General features: G+C 40.4%; 1 protein-coding gene across 1 annotated transcript in view; it reads right to left on the bottom strand.

Moving 5' to 3' along the window:
- Nucleotides 1-25,117, bottom strand: part of DIP2C (disco interacting protein 2 homolog C) — a gene marked incomplete at both ends in the record, with an annotated part of 321,625 nt that overhangs the window by 94,575 nt on the left and 201,933 nt on the right. The window contains 6 exons of the mRNA XM_080340151.1: nt 2,990-3,081; nt 12,579-12,776; nt 13,695-13,814; nt 15,115-15,246; nt 21,436-21,645; nt 22,478-22,603. Coding sequence (XP_080196277.1) covers nt 2,990-3,081; nt 12,579-12,776; nt 13,695-13,814; nt 15,115-15,246; nt 21,436-21,645; nt 22,478-22,603 — 878 coding nt within the window. The remainder of the gene's footprint in view (nt 1-2,989; nt 3,082-12,578; nt 12,777-13,694; nt 13,815-15,114; nt 15,247-21,435; nt 21,646-22,477; nt 22,604-25,117) is intronic.

The following is a 25,117-nucleotide window of genomic DNA, read 5'->3' as shown; positions in this document are numbered from 1 at the left end:
GAGCAACCGCAGTGATCACATCCCCTCTACATGTTGTTTGGTCCGGTCAGATGCACATTCTCAGCTCATCTCCTCAACAGCCGTAAAGCAGCCGGGAACTGTCTTGCAGGTCAAACGAAGTGGTACACAAAAGGCATGGTAAATGCCTTGGATACTTCCTTTGGGCTTGCGCACAGGATCAGCACCTTACAATTTGCTGAAACTACTTAATAACGCTTGAGTTCTGACTGCTTTGACATCCACAGGAGTTCTGTGTTTCAATCTCTTGACGTAAAATCATGGTGTTTTCATATACGCTCCAAGGTTTAGTTACTGGAGATTAAAAGTGTTTCCAGGGATTTCATACGGCTTCAAAGATAGTCACCTCCCACAGATTGGCTTGATTTCTTCAGACCTGAAGAAGCCAACCTTGTCCAAGTGGGTCCAAAATATCTCTGTTTTTAAGCTGAAGCCTGTAACTTCAGAACCGTTTAGAGAAACGTCAGAGAAAATGCATTGCTACTTTATCTGTATGCTTGCATGTGGAAAACATCTAACTGCTCGAGACGGCTGTGCAGAGCTTACTGTATTTATTCTGCATGCATATACTATACACAGCCTTGGGGGAAGTGCAGAGGAAGGGATTTTGCTAGGTGCACTGAGGGGATGGTAGAGTTTGCTGAGCCCAGCAAACATCTGAAAGATGTTAAAATATCCCAAAAGATACTTTGAGGATTGTTGGGTTTTGTGTTGGTGTCTGTTTACACAAATGCAGCGAAGGTTTGGCTGGGAATCTCTGCAAAGGAGCTGACATAGGTGAAAAAATCTCACGGAAGTCCACTGGGAATGAGGCACTAACTTCCCCTCCAAAAACCATTAATCACTACAGACCTGTACCAAATAAATAAATAATGTGTGTAAAAGCAAAAGGGATAAGGCTGAAGGAAAACAAAGCATACAGTGTGTATTGCCAGATCAGAAACTGGTTATCTAGTAGATATTTCAGAGGGCAAGCTTAATTTCCAGGCAGCTGTCCGGGGTGACACAAGGTTAAATTGCTGAAGTTACTATAGAAGGCAAATGCAGTTCGTCACGTACTCTAACAACACCAGAAACAGGGCATCAAATGCAGGCACATTTGCCTATTTTTTGTCTCAGACAAAGAACCTAAGGAGTGATGTAAAGGTAGTCATGAAAAATAGAGATTGTATTGATAGAAGATGCTTTTAAAGGGAAGAAGGCCTTTCTGAATCTTATATAATATTAACATAAGGAAACAATTACACTCTCATTTATAAAAGACCAGAAATATATGTCTGTATTCCATTTAATATTTAAAAACTACCTTTAACTGTTGTCACACGAAATACATTACTTAGAATAAAAAGCCATCTTCAAAGAGGTCAGAAAGCTCATATGTTATTACAACAGAGGGATAACAGCCAGAATAACAGCCCAGAACATCAGAAATAAAGTAACATCTCATCTTCAACATGAAGTTCCTTCAAATGATCATGTTTCTGTTACCCAAGGATGCCAGGCAAGACGATTTTACAACACAAAGCACACGCTTTCAGCACTTAGCTGTAAACATTTGTTTCACTGTAATCTAGGCGGACTTATTCTAGAAGAGCTGCAATTTGTTGCCTGTGTGTCCTGCACTCGCTACACTGCCAGCTTTCAGCCTGAATTATCCACAAATCCTTCCTTAATGTTCGGAGATGCCAGTGGCTGCTGCAGTAAACGCGTATGAAGACGGGCAGTTAGCACACAATAGATGAGGAGAGATGCCACTGCCCATATGTGAACTTTATTCCTTTTGGAGCTTTCTGGGTGGATTGTTTTGATGTGTGCACTTGAATAACTTGTTTCTTCTGCTGTTGCTTAGAGACACAATTCTATATCAAGTAAAAGAGATTCTTCAGATCCTACTCCTGGCTGAAAGCCATTGTAGGAAGCAATTTAGATTAAGGATCTAGACCCTTTAGTTAAATTCTTTATGATGTATTTCAGAAAGAAGCACAGGAAGGACTGTCAGGTTTCATTTTTTAATTTTATTTTCTTCTTTTTTCTTTTGGGAAGCATTATTGCATGCTCTCATTTCTGAATCCCTCAGAAATGTGCAATGCAAACAGACATGTTTCTCACATGTTGCACAAGGGAACCAAGTGAAGCAACAGTTTGAAAATTGCTTTTGGATCCTGGGGGAGGAAGACTTAATCCCAATCTCACAACTCTAAACACTAAGGCAGGACTAAAATTTGCATTTCTGACAGATTTGTCCTGGAACTGCCATTCCACGGCTTAAAGTGGACCTGAAATGTGACCTGTGGAAATTGCTATACACGCTCTGGCAGAGTAAAGGGGCAACAGGCTCGGTCAGACTCCACAGAGGAAGTGGTTGGCAGCAAAACAATAGGATGTTCTTGTCTTCCCTTAACAACTGCAGGTGTTCCCTCTGCAACTCTTGCTCTCCGCGGACTTTACCCACTCACCAGGTTCAGCCTGTAGCAGTAGCTGCATCAGAGTCAGGAACCAGGAACACAAATATTCTCCACGTTACCAGTCAGTGTAATTTATTTATTGAACTGGCTGCCAAAATATGCTTACTTTGCTTGTCTCTGTCGTCCACAATACTTCTCTTGTTTTTACCATCTCAACAACTACAAAGTCATTAGAAAGTAAGTTTTCTTACCCACCTGACACTTCCAGGCTCCATAAGCAAGCTTTTGCTAAACAGACTGCTGTTCTATGTCCAAAAATTGCTTTTCATGGGAATGATTGCTAGTCGATGTTGCCACAACTTCCAAGTTACCATTCAGCAGTACCAGCTCAGGTTATTTACTATGCGATTGAAAATACCTGTCTGAATGATCAGTCTTTTTCTGAGTAAAAGGCAGATTTCACCCCCGTAACATTTCACTTCATTAATTTCCCTCTGACAACTCATTCTCTCTTTGTCAATGTGAGACCTGAACTATTAATAATTAAAAATCATTGAGATACTCACCCTGTCTCCAGGTCGTACCATTGGTTCTTGTTTTGTGCCTAATTTATGTAGGATATTGTAAGCAACCTTCATACTTCTGGTCCAAAGTTTTCCTATTAATGCAAAATTTGTGAAATTAATTTAAATATTCTTATGTGTTTCAACATTATCAACGGGAAAGAACATCCTAAGCAGTGAAAAAAATAGTAAGAGCATTATTACTTTTCCAGCTATTTATGACAACACTACCAGAACTAGCAGAAATATTTACTCATCAGAAGCTTTCTTTGAACTTCTTATTTTCAAGACAGCAGCATTTTAAAGAAGAAAACAAAAAGTAAGGCTAGTTTTCTTCATGGCAGAAGTAGTTTTCTGACTTTGTGGCTGGAACATCGTCAAGTCCAGACAGATCTTTGTAAGCACCTTAGCTGTGGGAAGCTGGACAAGCCGCGTTTCAGCCCAGGTTGACCCCTGAGGGATCACTCAGGTTTCTGTTGGCTCTTCCCCCACCCCAAGCCAACCAGGGTAAAAGGAAAAGAGTCCCAAGAAGCTGAGACAAGAAACCAAAACCGGCACACAGAAAACACCCCACAGCCAAAGGGGCACACTGAAGCAGCAGGGACCCTCTGATTTTTAGCACATCTGTATGCTTTTAATTCTGGACCTTCTTCCATTAAACTTGGCTTTTTCTTTACACCCTTCCCATACTCTCCTGTCCTTCAGTTTCATTTCACTCGCTCCAGGTTCCCTTCCTTTTAACCTCCTCTCTTCTCCCTCACCCCATCTCTCCATCTCTGCCCTTAGCTAATCCTTATCCAGACCTTACTCCAACATGCTTTAAAGAAAAAAGTCTCTCATCAAGACCTCGCTGGACACATTACACATCTTTCCTTAATCCTTCGAATGATCGGCATCCTCCAAGTAGGCAAGCCCTTTCGGATCGCCTGTTTAGAGACCTTGTTACTTCCATTTGAACAAGACCGAGAGTAACAGCCCCAGCTCTCGGCTGGCCCCCAGGTTACTGTCTTTAAGCAGTATTCAGTCTGACAGTAACAAATCTTTAATTCATGCCCACCAATAACGTAAACGATAATAGGTTCTGACAATGGATTACCTATGGGGCTCAGCAGTTCAGGCTCCCAAACAGACAGTATTGCTATTTATAACTAAGTCAAGCAGTTGTTATAGTAAGTTCTTCCACATCCTGGTTATAAAATGCAATACTATTAAATTCTTCTTAAGTGCAAACCTGATGTAAATATAATGTACAATGAGAAGGCCAGATTTCTTTTTTTCCTCTTAAGGAAAATCAGAAGGGTCACTGCTGCTTGTTACCGAGAAAGTACTAAATGCAATTATTCTTATGGAAACAGTAATATTATATCAACAAACTATGTTTTGCAGATTTATTTAAAATTACTCCAATATTTGCATGCTGAACCATCTCGATGCTCACAAATAAATATGACTCAATTCACTTCCACTAGAAACTCAGTATGGATAGAGCATTACAGCAGAAGTACCCGCATTTAATGGAAAGTCTTTAAAAGCATCCTTGATACTACAGTTAACACTTCAATTTGACAAGGGAGTAGCAGCTTTTTCTTAAAGGTTTCCAGGATTAAAGTTTCAATGGCAACAAACTCAAAAGAGCAATTAGCAATGATACAGAAAATTGGAGAATGGAAATCAAAAGCTTAGCAAAAGTTCTGAATTGCAAGAAAGAACCATCTTTACACAGAACACTTTCAAGCCTGAAATGAACATTTAAGGGGCTGCTGTGAAAAGTTCTCTGTGAGCTATAGAGATTAAATCTATTACAAGTCTTAAATTTGCATTTGGGATGTATTCACACTAATTTTTCATCTATCAAATGTGCCATCTTACAATATTTTCTTCAAAATCTAAGGGCTATTCAGATTAAAGTATTTAGATGTCTTCTTTCAGGAGTACCTGGGTGTGCAGTACAACCTTCTTCACATAAGTGAACTGAGTAAATGCAGGTATTGTTTTCTCAAAGACTAAGAAAATTGAAAGGAGTACTTTCTAGTAAATGTTTAAATAACTGAGTTTTTAAATACATTTTCTCATGATGCTCTTTTATTGCCAGGGCAGGGTGTGCGGGCAGAGCCCACAGGGATCCGCACAGGCAGCAAAGTGCACCCAGATCTGGAACCAGAGTGTGTTCAATGGGAAGCTCGTCATTTTTCTTCCAGGATATACAGCTGCGTTGCAAAAAATAAATAGGAAAAAGGGCTCCAATGGGAGCAGTAAATCAGAAGCTGGTCCAGGAATATGTGAATCATCAGGGCCAGACCTGCAGCTGCTGGATGGGGCACAAGCTTCTGACCAGTTGGGCTAAATGGTGTGTTTATTTTGCCACCTTGGCTGTTTCGCCCGACAACGTCACTGAGCAACACCAGGGACTCCAGGACTGCAGGATAAAAGCCTTCAGTAATGGAGGATGTTATAAAGAAGGAAATCTTTGAAGTATTTCCTTCCTCGGTTCTGCCTAGGTTGCAATTTAGTGTAATTCTTCCTTTGCAAACTTGAGAGATTAGATGTCGCTGGGAAAAAGCCGATTGCAAAAACCTCTCCCACAAATCCCGATGCTGTGGCCTTGCCGTGACCTCCATGGGGTGCCACATCTGCGCGGGGGGAGAGGGCGGCCAGATGTGCTCCATCCCAGCTTCGCTCTCAGGCAGGGCTCAGCACCCTGGAGTGGGTAAACCATCTTTTTTAAATGGGCTACAGCCAAAATCCAGCTCTTTGGGGCTGTGGAGGATGTGGCTCGTTGTCCTCAGCCAGAGTGCAGTGAAGTGCCAGTCCTCAGATAAGCACACTGCCATTGATCTTCTGATAAGTTGGCTTGTAGACAGGAAGAGGCTCAAGCAGCAGTTTCACTGGGCAGTGAGTGGCCCGGCTCGTGTTCCAGTTTGGTGCCAGAGCCTCTTTCTCCATCCACGCTACCCAGCAGAGCTGCCTGGCCTGGCTGCAGCACACACTGCCAGGAGCAGGAGCCTCCAGCACGGCGGCATCTTCCCCACTGCTTCCCCAGATGAAGACCAGACCCGTGAGCCCTTCTCTTCTTCACCTGCCCACCCTTCCTTCCCAACAACACTCTCACCTGCCTCACCAGAAACAGGATTTGTCCCTGCCAGGTTCTGGTCTGCTCACCAGCCATACATGAGCAGCTATTTTCTTGCATTTAAAAACAAAGAATTGGTAAGTAATCTACAGAGGTTCAGTGGTGTGGGTGCCCTCCAGTAGGGGCCCGGGCTCTGCAGACCCAGTGTTGTGTCTGTCACTCACACACACACATGGTGGGTAACGCTGGATGGTTAAGTATCTCAATTACCCCTCAGTTTTCAGGTCACAGAACTATTTCCCAAACAAAGCAGACTGGTAGGTGTCCAGAGAAGCGTTTCCCAAATTGAATTTGGAAAATGAAAACCCAAAAGCATCCAGTTAACACACACCTTGCTGCTACTGCAAATTATGACCCTGTTCCTAACTCCCGTCAAGCTGCTGATTGTGGCGCTGCTTTCCAAGATCACGTGGAACTCCATAAGACGGGATGAAACTAAGCTTTTCTCTGCATCTATCATTGCCTAACTTAAAATTGCTTAAGGGTGGAAAAAAGCATCTTGCTTTGTGGGAGCTGCGACAAACACTGTTAACACCCATGTGGGGTCCGTCCCTTTTCTTTTGCTGCTGGAATTTCTATTTACTTGAATAGTAGCAAATCCACACCAGCAAACATGTATTTTACATTTCACTTGTATTCGGTCTTGTTCTTTTTTTTTAAACAGTCTATTTGGAGAGCAGTATCTTTTACCAACTAAAATTTAGCAAGCTGGAGTGAGTTAACAGGCAGTCCCATCTGGTTAAGCAACACATTATGACGGTAAAGGAAACCACCAGGTCTTAAAAACCACACAAAAGGGGATTAGTTATCAAAAATTAGATGCTTTCCACATGAGACTGAAGTAAATCCCCTTCTTCTTCCTTTGCAAATCTGTAAAAGGACTATATGTTTATGTTGAATGTAAAGATGGTTGTAAGAGAAAAGTTGTATCAGGGAGAAGACTCAGAGAGAAAACAAACCACAATCGATTTCCTTATCATCTTCAGGATACTTTTCAGAACCACACAGCACTAACTCAACAAAGCCAAACCAGCAGTCGCTTACCAATCTCCGTGCACAGCAGTTGCCACACTGCCAAAGTTTAACTGCAAATAATTTTGTCAAATATTCATTTTCTCAATATCACAGTATGACTTCTTTTTATTAAATAGAAACAAGAATATTTATTAAAACTGGTGTAAATGGCAAACTTCCTAGTGCTACATAGGTAAAGGGGCACTTCAGCTTTGCAAATTAACAGGTGCAGTTCTGCTGCTCTATTAACCCTTGCTTCATAAACTCTTCAGATTCATCCTGAGCATCAAATTAAATTTTTGTCTTTTGGGAGAAAAAAATCAAAGGAAAAAGAACAAAAATGTTCTGTTGCAGAGAATAAAAGACTATAGACATATTCTGAATAGAGGTGATCTTGCTATTACAGTGCTTGACACTCCAGTCTTAACCATAGACTGTAACACAGATTTGAGTTTTTAAAGTAATTTTCTGTCTTTTTATTAGACAAATAAAGGTTTAAAGTATTAAACAATTGTAAGATGGATATCTGTCTCAGGGCCTGAGCCATGACTATCCATAGCTCTGCAAGCATGGAGTTATTTCAGAGATAAGGATCGTGGTTACAGAGACGTTTGGTTAGAAGAGTCTCGGTTCCTTCTCTCTCCTCCTGATCAGTGCAAAGTCCCTGGCCCAGGAGATTCTCGCAGCAAGAGGACGCAGGGGTCGGGTGGCATGCCAGGTGCCGCACGGCTCGGGGTTGGCTGTTTTGGGGCTGTTGCAAAGTTTCACCCACCTCAGGGCATCTCCAGTACAAGCTCCATCACCTCTGCCAAGGCAGCCTGACTGTGGCCTCAAAATGCTTACAGTTATGTAGAGTGTTTTTTTAATGGGCAATTCAGTTGAAAAACAAGCCATTTTTCAGGCATTTCCTTCTCCACAGAATCCAAATGGATAAAGAAAAAAATACTTCTCCACTCAGAGAGCCTTTTCTGCTCTTTTTTGCTACCCTTGCTGTCTCCAACAGGCCTCTGATGAGGAAAACAATACATTGGAGCTACTGAAAATGGTATTTAAAAAAATGTGATTACAGAAAGTGTTACTTAAAGGAAATGAGATTCTTTGAATCAGTAGTTAACTGGTACTCGTTTTGTTGTTTTTAATAATGGTTACAAGAAGAAAGCTCAAAACTTGCTCATTCCCAAATTACTTTCAGCTTTTTACTTTTTCCCCAGCCTTTCTGATTCTTCCTGCAATAATCACTTCAAGTAAGAAACGTAACTGTGATAGTGTAAGTACTGTATAGGATTTATTTGTCCTTTATTCATGTTTCTCCTCTAAGAAATCACTGCTGGCTTCATTATTCATACCAACAATAACAAAAACAGATGCCTGACTACTCTGATTAACTTCATCTGAGCCAGAAATTGTCTTTCTTTTCCTCAAAGCACATATTAAGTTTCTAGTCAGAGTTCAGACTTAGATAAAGCCTGATAAAGACATCTCTCCTTCCCATACCTCAGACATTTCAATTTATGCATATTCAGAGATTTGATTTATAAAGGGATAGTGAATAACTTAACTAAGATGTTCTCCACTTAATCAAGTTCCCAGAGGAACAAAATATTTGAGAAATAAGTAACATTCATAGTGTTTCATTCACTAGTAAGAGCTTAAGAATTTTGAGTACATTAAATAGAGATTACAACTGAGGCACTAAGAAGGACTTCAAGAACTGCTTCAAAAACTTGGTTGAAAAAAAGATCAGGTCTTCAAGTGCAGTTATTTATTTCTTCTATCTACTGTAATCTGAGACACACGAAGGAAAACAGTCCTCACATGCCATGAAGACAAACAGCTCGAAAGACATGCTCAAAAAGACACAGGACATATAAGGCATTACAAATCAGATAAATTCCTGCAGAGGAATGGCAAGGCAGAGACGATTTTAAGCAACAGCTGAAAAAATAACTTCTTTAAACTGGGTCCCCTTACGGCACAACAGCACATCATGATTTACAGCACTGGCCACTTAAATCACACTAACTGTGTCATATCCCCATCAGCCACCGTTAGGTAGGGAATTAATCCCAGTAAATCACACAACGTAGTCTTATCACACCAACCTACTGCTGTCTGCCACAGCACATCATAGCATGGCCATCGCTCTGATCGCTCTCAGATGTCTCTGGACAGGACAGCAGAAGAGCTGTGGGACAGCTTTGGAGAAGGAGAATTTTGTAGACTCTTGGAGGGCTCCTTTTCAGCATGCAAAGACACCATGGGGAAGGATGAAAGCATCCCTGATAGATGCAACAGGCCAACACTGCATTTTTCAGGGCCAGAGAGAACCTGCTGCAATAATCAAGACTAAGGTGACAGATGGGATGAGGTTCTGCCATGTAGATGTAGCAAAAGGTCTGCTTTTCAAAAAGTTTTCTCCCTAAATAATCTTCAACATCTGGATGCAGAGCAGCGGTACAAAACTAAAGAAATGCTCGGATCATGTATGGCAGACAGATGTGCCAGGGGAAGTTTAGGTTGGATATTAGGAAAAGGTTCTTCACCCAGAGGGTGCTGGACACTGGAACAGGCTCCCCAGGGAGGTGTCACGGCCCCAAGCCTGACAGTGTTCAAGAAGAGACTGGACAACCCCCTCAGACATATGGTGTGAACTGTGGGGTTGTCATATGTAGGGACAGGAACTGGACTCAATGATCCTTGTGGGTCCCTTCCAACTCAAGACATTCTGTGATTCTGTGATAACTCAAGTTACAGTCCAAGTGATGGGCAGGACGGCAATACAGAATCAAAGAATCATTTTGGTTGGAAGAGACCCTCAAGATCATTGAGTCCAACCATTAACCTAACACTGGCACTAAACCATGTCCCTGAGAACCTCATCTATACATCTTCTAAATATAGTCTACAATGATCCCCAAAGGAAGGGATAAATATGCTTGGTGTGAAAGGAATAAGTACTCCTGCTCAGACAAGCTATGATCTAGCTGAGAGCTACAGAGATACACATTTGGAAACATGGAACAAGTCTGCAATAAGCAGGCAAACGTGCAATTCATCCATGCAGTGACAAGAAACAGGAGAAGATGCTGTGTATAAAAAAGTAGGGAACAAAAGACATCATGTAGAAGCCTCCTCTTAACCAGAAAGTTGGAGGATGAGTGAGGAGGATTTCCATGAAGACACAAGAGAGTGTGACGAGACAGAAACAGTAAATAGAGGTAAAATATTCAAGAAGAGATGCATAGTGACCGTGTGGGTACAACGTCAAAGACTGAACTGCTAGAAACTTAGAATTATTCTTAAAAGCCCTGAATATTTGTCAAAATAGTGAACATATGAAAAATCCTGGTAATGGCGTTTCCTTAAATTGGGGAACCTGAAAATAACAGTGAGGTACAAACTCAGAGGCTACTGAAAGTCCTCAGTGATGATATTTTAAAGTCTGAGTCATCTGATCATGGCAGGCACACAAGGAAATAAAGTGTCACATTAATGCCGTGCGGTAGGACTGTGGGTTAAGATCGTCTTTGAGAAGTTTATTACCACCAGGGCCAGTGGAACTACTCACAGGGCTAAAAAGTCATGAATAAGAGTGTCTTTGCTGAGTTCAAGGCTTAACGTCTAATGATATTCAACTTTAATAATGCCATGCTCACAATTGCCAGAAAATAGTACAGACAGAAAAGGTGGAATAGCTACAGTAAAATCAATCATAAAGTCACCATTAAAATGGCAGGTGGCTGTAATGTCAACGATATTTTAAAGGCAGTTGCCATTTAAGAAAACTGCTGTGGCACAGTGAATGGACATTTCCCATGAAGAAGAATGTCAGCTTGAAATCTAGCTAGCAGAGAAGAATTCACTAAATCTCTTACGAAATGTTTTGGCTTGTAATTTCTTTTATCTATAAAAAGAAGGGAAAAACAAAAAGAATCGATTTTTTCTGACCTCGGGAAACTACTGAAAGGCAACAGCAAAACCCATATCCTAGAGTGCTGCCAAATAAAAGTAATGAAAACATGAATTGTAGCCCCATTTTTCTCAGGATTTGGACAACACAGAAGAGGGGTTTGGAAGGAGTTTGCTTAGGACAGAGAAGCAAGCTGGTGGCTCTGTGGGTGAGCTTCTCAGCCTGATTTGCTCAGCCTGCGGCCCCTCAGGAGAAGCAGGACATATGCTCAGACTCTCTGGACAGAATCCCACGCTCAGAAAAATGGTCTGATTCTCACTAATATCTTAATTTCCTCTCCTGTCCAATTTATTTAGGGCATTCAGGGGATCACATGAATTGCTCTTCTGCAAACATGTAATTGCGAACTTTAAAATTCTTCTCCAGTTCCAAGTAAATGTCCTTAAGGAAGAAAAACATGGATCAGTGGTGAATCATGTTTGCTCCCTAATTTAAGGAACTTCTTAACTCTAAGGCACCTGAAGGGAAAATGTTTCATGCATGACCTTCAGTTACAAAGGTTCTGTTATGCTTTAAAAGCCTTTAACTATATTTGCAATGTCAAACTTGCAGCAGACATCTTTTCGGCCAGGGACCATCACTCAGTCTGGCTCCTGAGAGGAAAGGAGCATTCAGCACTGAACAGCAGACAGACCTCTACAGCACAGCATGTACAAACATTCTCTGCACAGAACTCCTGGGCCCTGAGATGGTAGATATATATTTAAAAAAAAAGCAAAATAATCTTTTATATCCACATCCATAGCATACAGAAATCTTCACCCTGCTTTAAAATTCAACAGTTATTCATAATAATTCCTTTGAACGTCTCCCAAATGTCCTCTGAACATCTCAGAATTAAAAGCTGTATAGGAGTGATTTGTCAGAGATATCCTTATGTTTATTTTTATTTGGCTTTTCTTGGTTGCAATAAATTTTCAGACAGTACACATTGAACTATATCAATATACCAAAGACCAGACTGAAATATATCCTGGCAAATCTGTTTCAAAGGGGTCCATTTGCTAGCTGCAGAACTACCTATCAGGAGGAATAATTCAAATTACAATTCCTACAATGTCAGTAGAACACAGGAAAAAAATCCTATTTTAACTTCTTCAGGAAGCTGGTGAATTTTGTGTACCAGGTTCTGCTTTTGCAGAACAAAGCCTGAGCAATATGCAAGGGCAATGGATTTAGATGTTAATCTTCAGGAAAATCTGCCCTAGGATGCATTTCTATTTAAAAGGTGGTTTTAATTTAATCCGTGATTCCATGGGTGTATCTACTCAGCTCTTTTCCTCTTTGTGAAATAAATCACACTGTAACATCTCAGCCATCCTTACTCGGACACCAACAGCTTCAGAATTGTCTTATCATACTCAGAAATGGAACAGATGCATCACCGGAGGGCTTTTTACACTGTATATTTATGCATTTACTATACACATAGACACTACACAACACAGAAAAGCACAAGGAGTTTGAAGAGTGCTTACCGTAAGTGAGAATATACAGTGGTTTCCCATTGGTATCCATAGTGGTTAGGCAAGGAGCTTTCGGTGAGATGGTTCCCCATCGCTGCAAAGCTGCTTCCAGGGAAGGCGGCCAATTTGTAACCACACCTAATTGCTCTCCACGCATCGCCAACATCTGAGCTCCTTCTGGCTTTGGCTGGTTTGGATCTGGCTGTTGAACTTATGATTATGAAAAGATACACAGTTACCATGTAAATTCTATACCCTGTGTACACCTGTGTAACCTTTGCAAAACATCCTGAAAACAAGAACATGTTAGAAGGTATTGAGAAGCAAGAGAGAAATGTAACAGAATCATTAACTTTTAGCTTCGAGAGAGATGAAGTAACCGAACTATCTCAAGAATGAACATGCTTAGCCTTACACTTGCTCTACAAGCAGGGAAAGAAACTGCTGAGACAGCATGCATATATTTCTCTTTGAAATAACCAACCTTTCTTTATTCCTAAAGAGAGATGGAGAATATTTTTACCTGGCATAAATGCAGTAATGAGGTGAACTGCAGAATTGCTGAAGAAATTAATAAGTCACCAGTAACAGATTGATTTAAGCTCTGTTACAGTGCTTTCTCATAAACTACGATGAAGACTATTTAAATCAGCACATCCTGGCAAATCTTAATTCTCAAAGCACTGGCCTCCTTTAAAAGAAAAACATCATTTATTGACTTTCTCCTTGATTCCATCTTACATTTAGTTCTTTTTTTCAATGCTTCTCTGTTACACAAAGGATGTGTAAAACATTTAACATGCTCCCTCACTGACAGTTTTTCTCATATTGCTGTTCAAAAGCAACGGGCGTCACCCAGAGCTGAACGTCCTCAAAGCAAAGCTTCACTCCACACTCTTCTGTGGTTTCTTTGCAAGCAGAACCAGGAGCTGAGCAAACAAGATGGACTTTTGACTCTACAGCTCTACATTCAAGCTCACCACAGGCAGATTCCACTGAATAGCAGTGCTTTTTGGTACTTGCCAGCACAGGGATGGCTTAGCTTTCTAGAAAGTCAATGTGTGAGACAAACATTTTACAGAGTTTTAATAAGAGATCCCCAAACCTTTTGAAAAACAGTCATTTTACCTTCTAACAATTCCTCAAAGTCATCTACAAAGAACTCTCGTAATGGCGGTCGTTTGGGTCGTTTTAGTGTATTGACCAGCTGCTGAATCTTTGCTGACACTCTGCTGCTCACTGGTACTCCTGCAGGACAGGGATCAATGGAGACATCAGTCGATGGCTACGCTGAACGCCACCAGATGTTATGCAGGATAAGAAAAAGGCGAGGACTGTAAGGCCACCGCACCTACAGTTTCATGCCATGCCGTGACCCAAGTATCCAACATTAAGATCATTTCAGCAAAAAGGAACACAGATGCCTGGTTTAAATAAAAAACCAATACAATGTCAGAGCGAGCTTGCAAAATTAGTGGGGAAACAGCACATAGACGGAGGGGGAGAAACACAGTGAAAAACCCCTCCCTACAGCAAATGTCAGTAGCCTTAGAGAACCCTTCCAGGTGGCAATGGCAATGGTCAGTGAGAAGACAGGCACTGGCTGTCCCCATGGCCACTGGTCACACCGACACGGTCTGACTAGAGCACAGCTCAGTAAGGAGTGTGGGTCAGCAGCTCTGCCCCACCATTTATTCACCCCGTAGTGGACCTGTCCAATACCCATCCTAAACGTGGTTCACATCTTCGTATTACTTCAGCATGACCCTCTCTATCCACTGAATGTCCTGATCGCCAACCCCACCAGCCAGCGATCCCCAAAGAGAGTATGCTTTCAAATAAAAAATACCATTCTGAACAGGAGCACGGGGCAAGCAGCACTTTTATAGCATAATCCCATGAACCACCTCCCCCTTCCTTCTCCCTAGTCGAGTGCAAAGCTTCTGCAACATTCATGTCATCTGTTCCTGAACAGCTTTCTGTCACTGCATTGCAGAAATTTCAACTTCCTACCCTTCTCTAAGGTTGGCTCCAAAACTTTTTACCAAGTGGTTTTTAGGGCTGAAGCTGCTTAGTTTAGATGCGATACACTTGGCCAACAATTCCACACCCTGCTGAAATACTGTTTAATAAGTTTAAGAGCAGCAGTAAACAGGAAATGGTTTACAAATAACTGCTTTTCAAAAAAAACCTCAGAAAATAAAACTTCAAACACGTCACTTTTCAAGACATAGCCATCCTGGCATGTCACATTCTTTGTCATTTAAAAACCAGACCAGCTGTAACAAGGCAGCACGATAAAAGCAGATCTAAAGAGGTTCGCTACTTTCTTCTGCCAAGCAATTTCTACAGGGAGGCAGCTTTGCTGATTAAGAAGTTTTTCTCTATGTCGGCTTAATTTCTATCAGGTTATTTTAAGACTGTAAAGATGCTGCAACTTTGTACATGTTTATAAGTGAAAGGTGCCCAGAAGAAACAAAGAGCAGATGCACACAGAAACCACTAAAGAGGTTCCAACATTCAAAACCCGTTTTGCTTTGTGACCTACCATCCCCAGTCTCCATAAGTTCAGCGTTTCCATACTTGGGTGCCACCCGTGCCGTTGATCCTTGTGGTCTTTCTACTTGTATTGAGTGTTCTGAGGTGTAAGTGGTAACATCTGGAGGGGCAGAATGATTTTCTGTGAAAAATAAGTTAAAAGGTTTAATCGTGTACCTCTAGAGGTGAAGGGCAGAAAAGCAAAGGGGGAAGGAAAAGATACCATTTGATTTTTATCTTCCCAACATCTGATCATGCGTTAAAAGTTAATGGACAAAATGAATGTATGCAACTAGCATGTACAGCATGATTTTAATAAAGTTTCTCCTGATTAAAACAGGGGCTGCATATCTGCAATCATATAAGCAATAGGCTAAAAAAATTATACAATTAGTTTGCAGGTTCTCCACTGACATTTAATTTTATACTAAGTTAAAGCTCGTGGACAGCTTCAAAAAGAAAAGACCCAGACAAATACACTTAGGATAGATTATTGCATTGTTTTTTTCTAAATGAAAAGAATACAGCATATTGTCAATCACTTGCAAGTGCCAATGCATATCCCTTTTAGAACCTCTGTATTTTGAATATGCCCATTTTAGTTAAGAAAGGAATTTGTTCGCATATTAGGAAAAAAAACTCAGTCATAGCAGGGCTGGAATCTGGGGGAAAGAAAGAAAATGTGAAGAAACGTAAACTTTGCATTCTGCATGGACACTTGCTTGTCTACTATTTTTAGACAGAGCTATTTCAATTCTTCTGCATAACAAAGACTTGCTTTCCAGAAGGCAAACACAATTTGGTCTGACTCACGCCAGCACCGCTGAACAATTCCACAGAGCGTATCTTTCTCTGCCATAGCCTCATCACTCAGCATGCTGCCACAGTTTGTTTTCCCATCTTTTCATGCCTGAGTCTGTATTACCTATGCATTTATACTATTTTTATGGGTTGTTTATATTTTTTTCCAGGTTTTTATCAGCATTAGAGTAGATGGAGATAAATACCATGATACAACTTCTCTCTCGATTGACAGAAATGATCCCCAGCAGCCTCTGAGATACAAAAGAAGGCAGGTCTTCGTTCTGCTGCTGCTGGAGAGGAATGAACTCCATTTTACAACAGGGTAAGAGTCTTTAAAAATGCAAAAATTCTGGAAAAACTTGATCTCGTTCCAATACTATTTTCAATATGTCCTTTTTATTAAATCTGTCCTATAAGCATTATAGTGCCTTAACTTCACTACAATACCAACTTCTACAGTAAATTTCACCTCAAATGTAATTATAAAGCATTTTCATGTGTCTTGAACTACAGATCAGTGTAATTCTTGTGCATTCAATCCCAAATCCATGCACCATCAACACAGATAACTAATTCTTAAGGCTACACATACAGTTATGGGCATACTTCTCATACGAAGGTAGCATTTGACAGCCAATAATCATGCAAAATTAAGACATGATATTAATGTCTGTGCTTGTTATCTAATGTTATATTCATGAACATCATAAGGAGTCAACCTTATCAAGCAAACACAGCATCTGGTTCAGGAAAACAGAAGATGGCTTTTATCGTGCAGCTCAAAACCATCTCGCATCCCACACACATCCAGTTGAGCCTTTTCACTCTGATCACATCCATTCTTATAATTTTTCCGAAACAAACACCTTATATTGTGCTATAAGTGACCAAGTGAAATATAATAGCTTTGCTGGTAACTGGTTGAACATCGTCTTGTCATTAGCAGCTATTTTAGGCTCAGTACAATTTTTGCCCTTTCTTGTTAAGTGACAAGAACTTTTTATAGAACATGATTGAATCACCCAACAACGAAGTCAATTAAAAATTGCTGATGTTTATCTTTTATCTTTTACTCACAGTGCATTTTTGCTATGCAAAAAGGAGAGGAGATCATGACTAAGAAAATAATTGTACTTAGCTATTAGTAACATTAGAAAGTATTTTTAAAGTTAGCTATAATTGTTTACATCTTTCTAGTGAAGTATTTCATCTTTCAGACTTTACAAGGCAACCTGAATTAGAGTTAAAGTATCTCCTTTCAGATTTTAGCACAGAGATAAATTGTTTGTAATGCATGGCAGAAAAGACACATGATCCAAAGCACCGCAGAGCAGAGATGCTCTCCCTTCAGATCTATACACTTGAAACCAAATACTTCTTCGTAACACAGGATGCCAAGTAGGGTAAGATAACCTGAGAAAGAAGCTTCTTTCTCTTTTGTATTGTAACAGGGCTTCCTTTTGGAAAAGCAGAACTGGCACTTGAAATCACCTAAAAAGAAACTCTCTTTGCAAGGTGGTCACCACTTGGGCCATCTCAACTCCAAAAAGTGGGGTTTTAGCACCCTGGCTGCCCATCTGCTATTTACACATCCATTGAGAAAACCCCTTATCCAGCAGAAGAGGAACATTAAGGTTTGTCCTGCTGTGTTCCTTGACAGTATCTGCTCAACAGATGTCTTATCATGGTAATATCTACAGCTGTAGGTTTCAGCCATTAGATTCACAAATCCTCAGTCAGTTCCCTTCTCAGAGCCAGGCTTGGAGAAATGAAAGCCATACAGGCAAACATTTGGTCTGAACGACTTCTAAAGAAAAAGAGAATTGTTAAGTGAAATGTACCCTTTTGTGTCTAGAACAGTCAATCCAGGCTTAGACTATGGACACGATCTGCTCGGTCTTCTGTCAGGTAGCTTGAAGCACTGTTTGAGGTTTAGTGAAGAATAATGATCCTGACACATCTGTTGACTAAAAAGTACAAACTGACAGCTGCATGACTTCAAAGCGTTTCCTCCATCAAACATACATATTTGCGTCACCTCCTCTTCCCATCTCTTTCAATATTCTTGCATTAGAAGATCACAGATAGAACAGCTGTTTCCAGTTAAGGCTCTCTTCATTTCTGCCACTGCGGTGATATAATTTACCCCGTTTCGTGAAAATCAGAAAGAACCAACAATGCGGAGCACATTCACGCAGGGATGGAGCGTGTGTGCCGACAGAGCCCCATGTTTGAGGAGAAGCAAAGAGGTGAAGGAACACTTTCCAGCGAAGTCTGGAAGCACAGGTAAGTACCATGTATTTGGAAAGCCTCTGGGAACTCATAAGGCATCCCTGTAATATTATACTTGAAGAAAATGTAGCTTTTTCACCCAAACAAGCTGTCTCTTGTGGTTGTCAGGGAAGGGAAATTCAGAGTCAGAGCTGTGGCTTTTGGCATCAGCTGGGTCTCTCCCTTATTGATATCCAGGTGACAGAGAGTATTTTAAACTACTCTCCTGTATTATAAATCAGTATTTCCTCTCAGAACAAATAAGAATTTTAAGGTTGTCATAGAACTATCGGTCATGCCTTATGGCACATATTTACTTTATTAAAAGCCTAGGCAGCCTTTAATGTGGATAGAGGCCTTTGATTTTCAAGTAGAAACATTTGAGGCATATGAAGCAAAGATTAAACACACCTAGAGGATCAGAATCTTGTAGTGAGATGTTTAACTCTTTATATAAATTTACAGTCATAAGTAAGTGCTGTGGGATTTTCATTACATGAACTTTCAGAGCTTTGGGATGTGCCTTCTCTCTTTGATTTTTATATATGTACAGATCAAAAAAATATAATATAGACAAATGAAAGCTTAAAGACCTTAGATATATATACACAGTACTGATGCAAAGATGGGTCAGAACATTAGGTATTTTTTACAGATTTCACTGGTTTGACCTCTAAGATCAAGAATTGAACAACTGTGATTCCTATGCCAAACTAGAGATTCTCCCTGTAGCTTAGTACAGACACCTCAGCATTGTAAAGCTGAGAATAAATACTTAAAGGCCGTCTATCCTAAAGTAGAACTTTTGCCATAATAAAGGAGCTGCAGCAGCCAAATTAAATGAACAGTGTAATACTGAAAGCATATAATAGCTTATGCAAATTATCTAAATGATCCACAAAGCTAAATTCTGATTATACTATAGCCAATGCTTTTTATCAAACCCTTCACAAGACTGCATTACAGTACTTAAACTGGAAAAATCTCCCACTGATTCTGTGATGCACCCTGGAGGTCAAATCCTAGTGTGTATCAGAATGGAGGGCCTCTTTTCGGTTACGATTAAAGGTCTTTCCTGTTGACCCTTACATTTATATTTATCAAAATTGGCATCTTCAGAGTATGGCACGAAATCCTTATGTATTTATAGATGATTTCTCTCCCGTAGGCTGATCTGTCTCTGGAGAACAACTCCCTGGACCAAAGAAACATCAAGCTATGGGAATATATGTTCTTTGTGATCAAGAACAAGTTGTCTCCAGAAGCTGAGGAGCTTCAGAGAACAGGATTAGTTTTCTCTCTCTCCTTCTCTCTTACCAAAGAGGATTATTCATCTATGATCACTGGCGTACTGCCTCTGAAAGAGCAAGGCTATCTGTGGGAAGACTTCCAATCTCTTACCTCTCAGAATACACTGAAACTCAAAATCCACCTCTTTGGATTGAAAAGAAACAAAAGCGCCATTTAATTTCAAATTTTTACAGAAAGCAGCTCACCCATGAAGAAATAAATTTTATAGTTATGATCTGTGCAGCTTCTCTTACATTTCCAGCGATCTTAGCAACAATGACGGATGGTAACCTAAGATCACAGTCTCAATCTGTTAGCAGATATTACTCATGTTTTGTCTCCAAATAACCTTTACGTTACTACATCACAACTACAGTTCCACCAGAGACGCAATTTAAGGTATCTTATTGTCAGGATGAATAAAAATCCGTACACACTGAGGTAAGCTTAACTGCTTCCTTCAAAGAAGAGATCCTTCCAGTCAAGAACAAGGCAAAATAAAACAAGTTAAAGCAGCAGTATTTTTCCTCTTCTGCAGAATACTGCTGTGTTAATTTAGCTCTATAAATGCTGTATTATTTACCGCATATTCTGTGATTATAAAAGAAGACTTTCTGTGCCAGATTTAAAATTACTGAAATGTCACATCATAAAGAAGCTACATTTAAAGACACATTAAGACTTGGTGTGTGAGTAATACAACCTTTTAGAGTTTGGATAAATTTAATTCTCTATGCTATAATTTCCTCTAGCATTTCAAGATGAAGTCACAGAATATACCAAATGGAATGACTAATATGTTCAGAGTGTATGTGTTTCTAAAACAGGGTTCTAAGCTATTCATTTAGCATGAATTTTAAGAATACAATAGAAATTCTTCCCCTGATTGCAATTCAGCAATTCCAGACCATGGTGAGAGGATTACTTATCTGAAAATACAGGTGTTGTATCAAGCTATACTCAGAGAAGAAAAAAAAAGGGATACAGACTACTGTTCCAGCACATAAAATCAGGAACATTTAAGATGTTTTCATGTATCTCATTACATACACTTGAAAAAGAATGATCAGTTGGGGAACAGTCACACAAAACTGTATTTCATATAAGTAGCAGAACAGTAGCAAGGTTGCTTTATCTCTTCCAATATAGATTCCAACAGATTTTTAGAGGCACTCAAAATACACAGCCCCAGCAAGAATGCACCCAAAGCAGATGCTTCATATGATAAACAGCAACTACTGGAGAATGAAGGGAAAACAACCCTGCTTTCCATGTGCCTAATCAAGTAGCTCCCTCATTTTAACGAAGACTAATGTCAATGGCACAATATTCAGAAATAATGAATGTCTGTGAAGCTTAATCCTAATGGAAAGGAAGCTTTGACTTCCTAGGATCTTTCCAAAGGATATAAAACCAAGTTACTACTAATAATAACACCTTCCTTCTCCAAAGGTATGTAATAGTCTTTCCCAAGGACTGTAGTAGCTAGATATCCCAGCCCAAGCATACTAGATTCAATTAAGGGCAGAACAAAATACCTTTAAGAGGACCTACTGTTAACAGAATTATCAAAAATCACTCAAACTATGTATTTAAAGTGGTGTGGCAGTAGGGGAGACTTGTATGCGAGCAATCTGTAATACTGCACTGATTTTCCTTACCTTTTTTAGTGCTAAGTAATGGAAACCATGCAACTGCACATTTTAAGATATTGAGGAGCCAACAGCTAGACCCTGTTTGCCACAACGCAAGTTTACCCCCACATCTAAACTGCCAGTTGTTTCTTTTCTTCTTGTGAAATAAGAGCATAAGACTGTCTCTCAATATATCATATGGAAATAGAAAAAAAAGAAAGAAGAAAAGGCACAGGAAAGACTTTTTTAAGACTTCATATAGCAGCATGAGCTGAACGTGGGAGACAAAATTCATGTTAAACTGGGCATACTCAAAATGTCTGTATACTAACCTATATGCGTCTGAGCCATAACATCAGCTAGTCTGTGTGCAGCACCGCTGCCTCCGCTTTGTGTCGAGGAGGAGGATGTGGTTGATGTCGTAGAGCCGTGGATCGCTTGACTGATCCAATGTTCCATGTTTATGCTCCCCTGACTTGAGGTGGGAGTTCCCTGCGAGTCGCCCTGCACGGAGCCTTCATCTTCTGAACCAGAAGAAGTATCTAGTAATGAAAACCAGCTTGTTAACTTGCGGTGCTTTGGGGTTTTCTTAATAGAAATAAGGCATGTTCATATTACAAATCTAAAGATAATTGTCATTAAGAAAAACTCACGAAGGTAGGCAAACATAAAAAGAAATATCTGTAATACTGAAAGCCCTAGAATGAAGTGAAATGCTAACAGTGCACAGAGAGAGCTTTCCTGCTCTTACACCATGGCTTGTGTATTATTGTACAAAAATAAGGATAATAAAAGAGTCTTCCTTTATAATGTGGCTTGAGAATCTGAAGATCTCCAACCATTTATTAACAGTACGGAATACTGAAAATATTTTCCTAAGCTCACTCCACAAAGTCTGTGAAAATTTTTGCCAGCTGTAGAAAGCCCATCCGTCTGAGTGAGAAACCAAGTCCCAGCTGGATCCAGCGAGTATGAGAATTCATGAGATGTGGGATATTTTCACAGTCTAGTAGGTAAAAGAGCAGATAAATTTGCAAAGGAATAGCACATCTGATTGTAAAGACAAAGATCCATTACAGTGTTAGGGAATAAACTAGAAACTTGAACTTTTGAGTCACAAAAAATATGACAACGTAGCCATAGTTAGGGCCTCATAAGACCAAAAGGACCAATGCTAGTTGAGGTACCACCAAGTGCAATGCCACAGTTGCCTTTCCAACCACTGAGTTCACCTTCTCTTTGAACATACCTTGACGTTATGCTCAGTGGGCTTCAAATGACATTTCCATCACTATCTATGCACGCAGATTATTAGTTCATGTCAGTACAAAGAATCATTTTAAAAATTCTCATAAAACACAGAGAGACGCTCACCTGGAGGTGTGTAGGCATCCATTGATGTTTGCACCACCAATGAACGTCGTTTCGAGGGCATTGGGACCGCCATTTTCCTTTCTTTATGCTTCGCAAGGGCTGCCTGAACTGCTTCCGTGTGGACATCTGGAAGGAGAGAGAGATTTCAAGCCGGCATTCAGACAGGAGCTGTTTGTTTGTTTGTGCATCCCCGGCGCAGGTTCGTTTGTACGCAGGCTGGGCTGACAACGCCTGTCAGTGATGAAAGGCCGGGAACGCAGGGGATCTCAGAGGATGTGTGAGCAGAAAAAGCAGCTACAGTGAAAAGCACCGCACCAACAAACAAGCCCTTTGAGCTGTACAAAATCCCCAGAACAGTGTTGCAGTATTTGAAGAGTAGGAACTCCGCTTCGCCAGAGCAAACCTTTGTTTAACCAAGAGCTGTTACTTCAGCAACCGTCAGTGTTTCGGTGGAAGCATGGTGGACCAACAATGCCTGTTTTTACAATGAATGAGGTTTCCACGTTACACAAAAGTCACAGAGACTAAGCGAACAGGAACATTTGCTGGAAAGGTAAGAGGTATGTGAAATGTCACAACAGAGCGGCAGCAGGTCCCTCACTCCCAAATCCTCCTCCTGCCCACTTCATTTGGCTTTATTCACAGAAAAGTAAGTATCATGTAGGGCTGGCCTGAGGCGGAATGAGAAGAAAAAGCACCGTGAGCACAGGCCTGGTGCTTCACAGGTTGGTGCCAATGGATCCCTTCTCCATGAAGACATCCCCAGTGAGGAGCTTCTCTACCCTTCACGTGTATATACAGCAGTCTGCCTCCCCAGGTCTGAAAAAGGCCATTTATCATATCTAAAAGACACCAGCAACATGTTTCGATTAATTACTTTGTTTTGTGCAAATCTCTTTGTTACTACCACAACTATACATTGAAATGAGTCTAATTTCAGTTTACCGCCTCTTGTATTTCTATTGGGTTTGGACGAGACACGCATGAGGAGACTGTATGCAAAACACATGGCAGACAACAAAAGTCACTTATGGTTAAAGAAGTTGCCACAATGACCATTTGGCAGATGACTGAGAGCACGTTAGACGTTCCCTTTTAACCAGTCACAGTTAGCTGTAGGAACCGTCGCAAGTTGTGGGCACTATTTAGCTGTTGCCATTTGTGAAGCAGGAGCGGAGTGCAGCAGGTTTAATCACGAGTGATCCCACTTCTGCTGCTGCTGCTGAGTTTGTTTGAAGACCCCCCTCGCAGGCAGGTTTGGCAGCACACGGACCGTTTCGTACCCCTGTGTCGATGTGGTGGCAGCTTTGAACAGGCAATGTTCCCCCAGAAAAGCAACAGGCAAGAGAAGAGTATATATATATACACATCTTTATTTAAAGAGCTGTTGGTTGGATCACGCCAGGATAAGTAACTTGTTTAACAACTGGGAAGGATGATTGGAAGTATGAAATGATACACTCTGCTGATAAGCTGCAATGTCTCATTTTTAACAATAGTGTTCCCTATCTTCTGCCAGTGCTTAATCACCTCTCAGTGAAAAGACTGCAGGGAAGAGTAAGTCTAAGAAAAAGAATGTTATCAGCTGCTTCTGTGATTTGCTTCTTGCCTTTGTTTTAAATCATGAAGAGGATGAGCACGTCAGCAAAGGCAAAGCAAGAAAAGCAAACAGCAAAGCTGGAAAAGCACACTCAGAAGATAAAAGAGCTGTGTGGCCAACAGACCAAAATGGAAGCAGATTGCAATGCTAACATCAAACCAGAAAACCACTTCTCTCCTGTCAAGTCATTATTTTAGAGTAGAAGGTTTAAGGTCTTTGTTATAATTAAAACCTGGTGAAAAGTTTATGTGAACAGTGTTAGGCTAAGAAAATAAACAATATATGTCTTCACTTAATAGCATGTCCCCAAGATAAATTCCTACCTGCTCACTCCACACGAATGCCAATAACATATATGGGACTGAACACGCTCACTAGTAGTTTGTGTTTCTCATCCAATGAACTGGGAAAATTCTTGGTTTTCCTTCAAAGCACATCAATTAGATCAAGCAGTCAAATATGAGGTTTTCCTTCAAAAAAACCCCAACCTCTACAGCAATTCTTGGAAGACAATAAATTTTGCTGATCAAGACAGGAAGGACTCTTTGTATACTATTGTATTTAGGACTGGTTTTTACTATACTAGGAGGGAGATGAGATATAACTTAAATTCTGTAAAAGTTTTCTAAAGGAGAACAGTTGACAGAAAATAATTATTAAAATGCTTAGCGACAGCTGGACACTGAATCATAACTTGCAAATTCTTTGATTTCTTTTTTGATGCTTTTTTGATGTAAGAAGGTAAACTCATCAGCTTAATTAAAAAACACTCTGCAGGGTTTTGATTATCAAATGAGTCCACAGGAGTCCAGGAATTGAATTGTTTTCTTAATAAAGCACATGCCTGATATGTTTATTTGTAATGGGTTACTGTGGAATAAACCAAACTAAAGATTACTTAAAAGAAACAAACAAATATACACAACAAAACAAAAACCAAACCAGGAAGGAAAAACAATGGAAAATATAAGAAACTCTAAATAAACAAGAGAGAAGCTGCCCGGGGACAAGAAACACATCCACCTGCTCCCAGTCTGGCC

The sequence above is a fragment of the Nesoenas mayeri genome (assembly GCF_963082525.1).
Source record: "Nesoenas mayeri genome assembly, chromosome: 2".
Lineage (NCBI taxonomy): Eukaryota > Metazoa > Chordata > Aves > Columbiformes > Columbidae > Nesoenas > Nesoenas mayeri.
The sequence above is the reverse complement of the archived record's forward strand: the minus strand, read 5'-3'. Positions and strand labels throughout refer to the sequence as shown.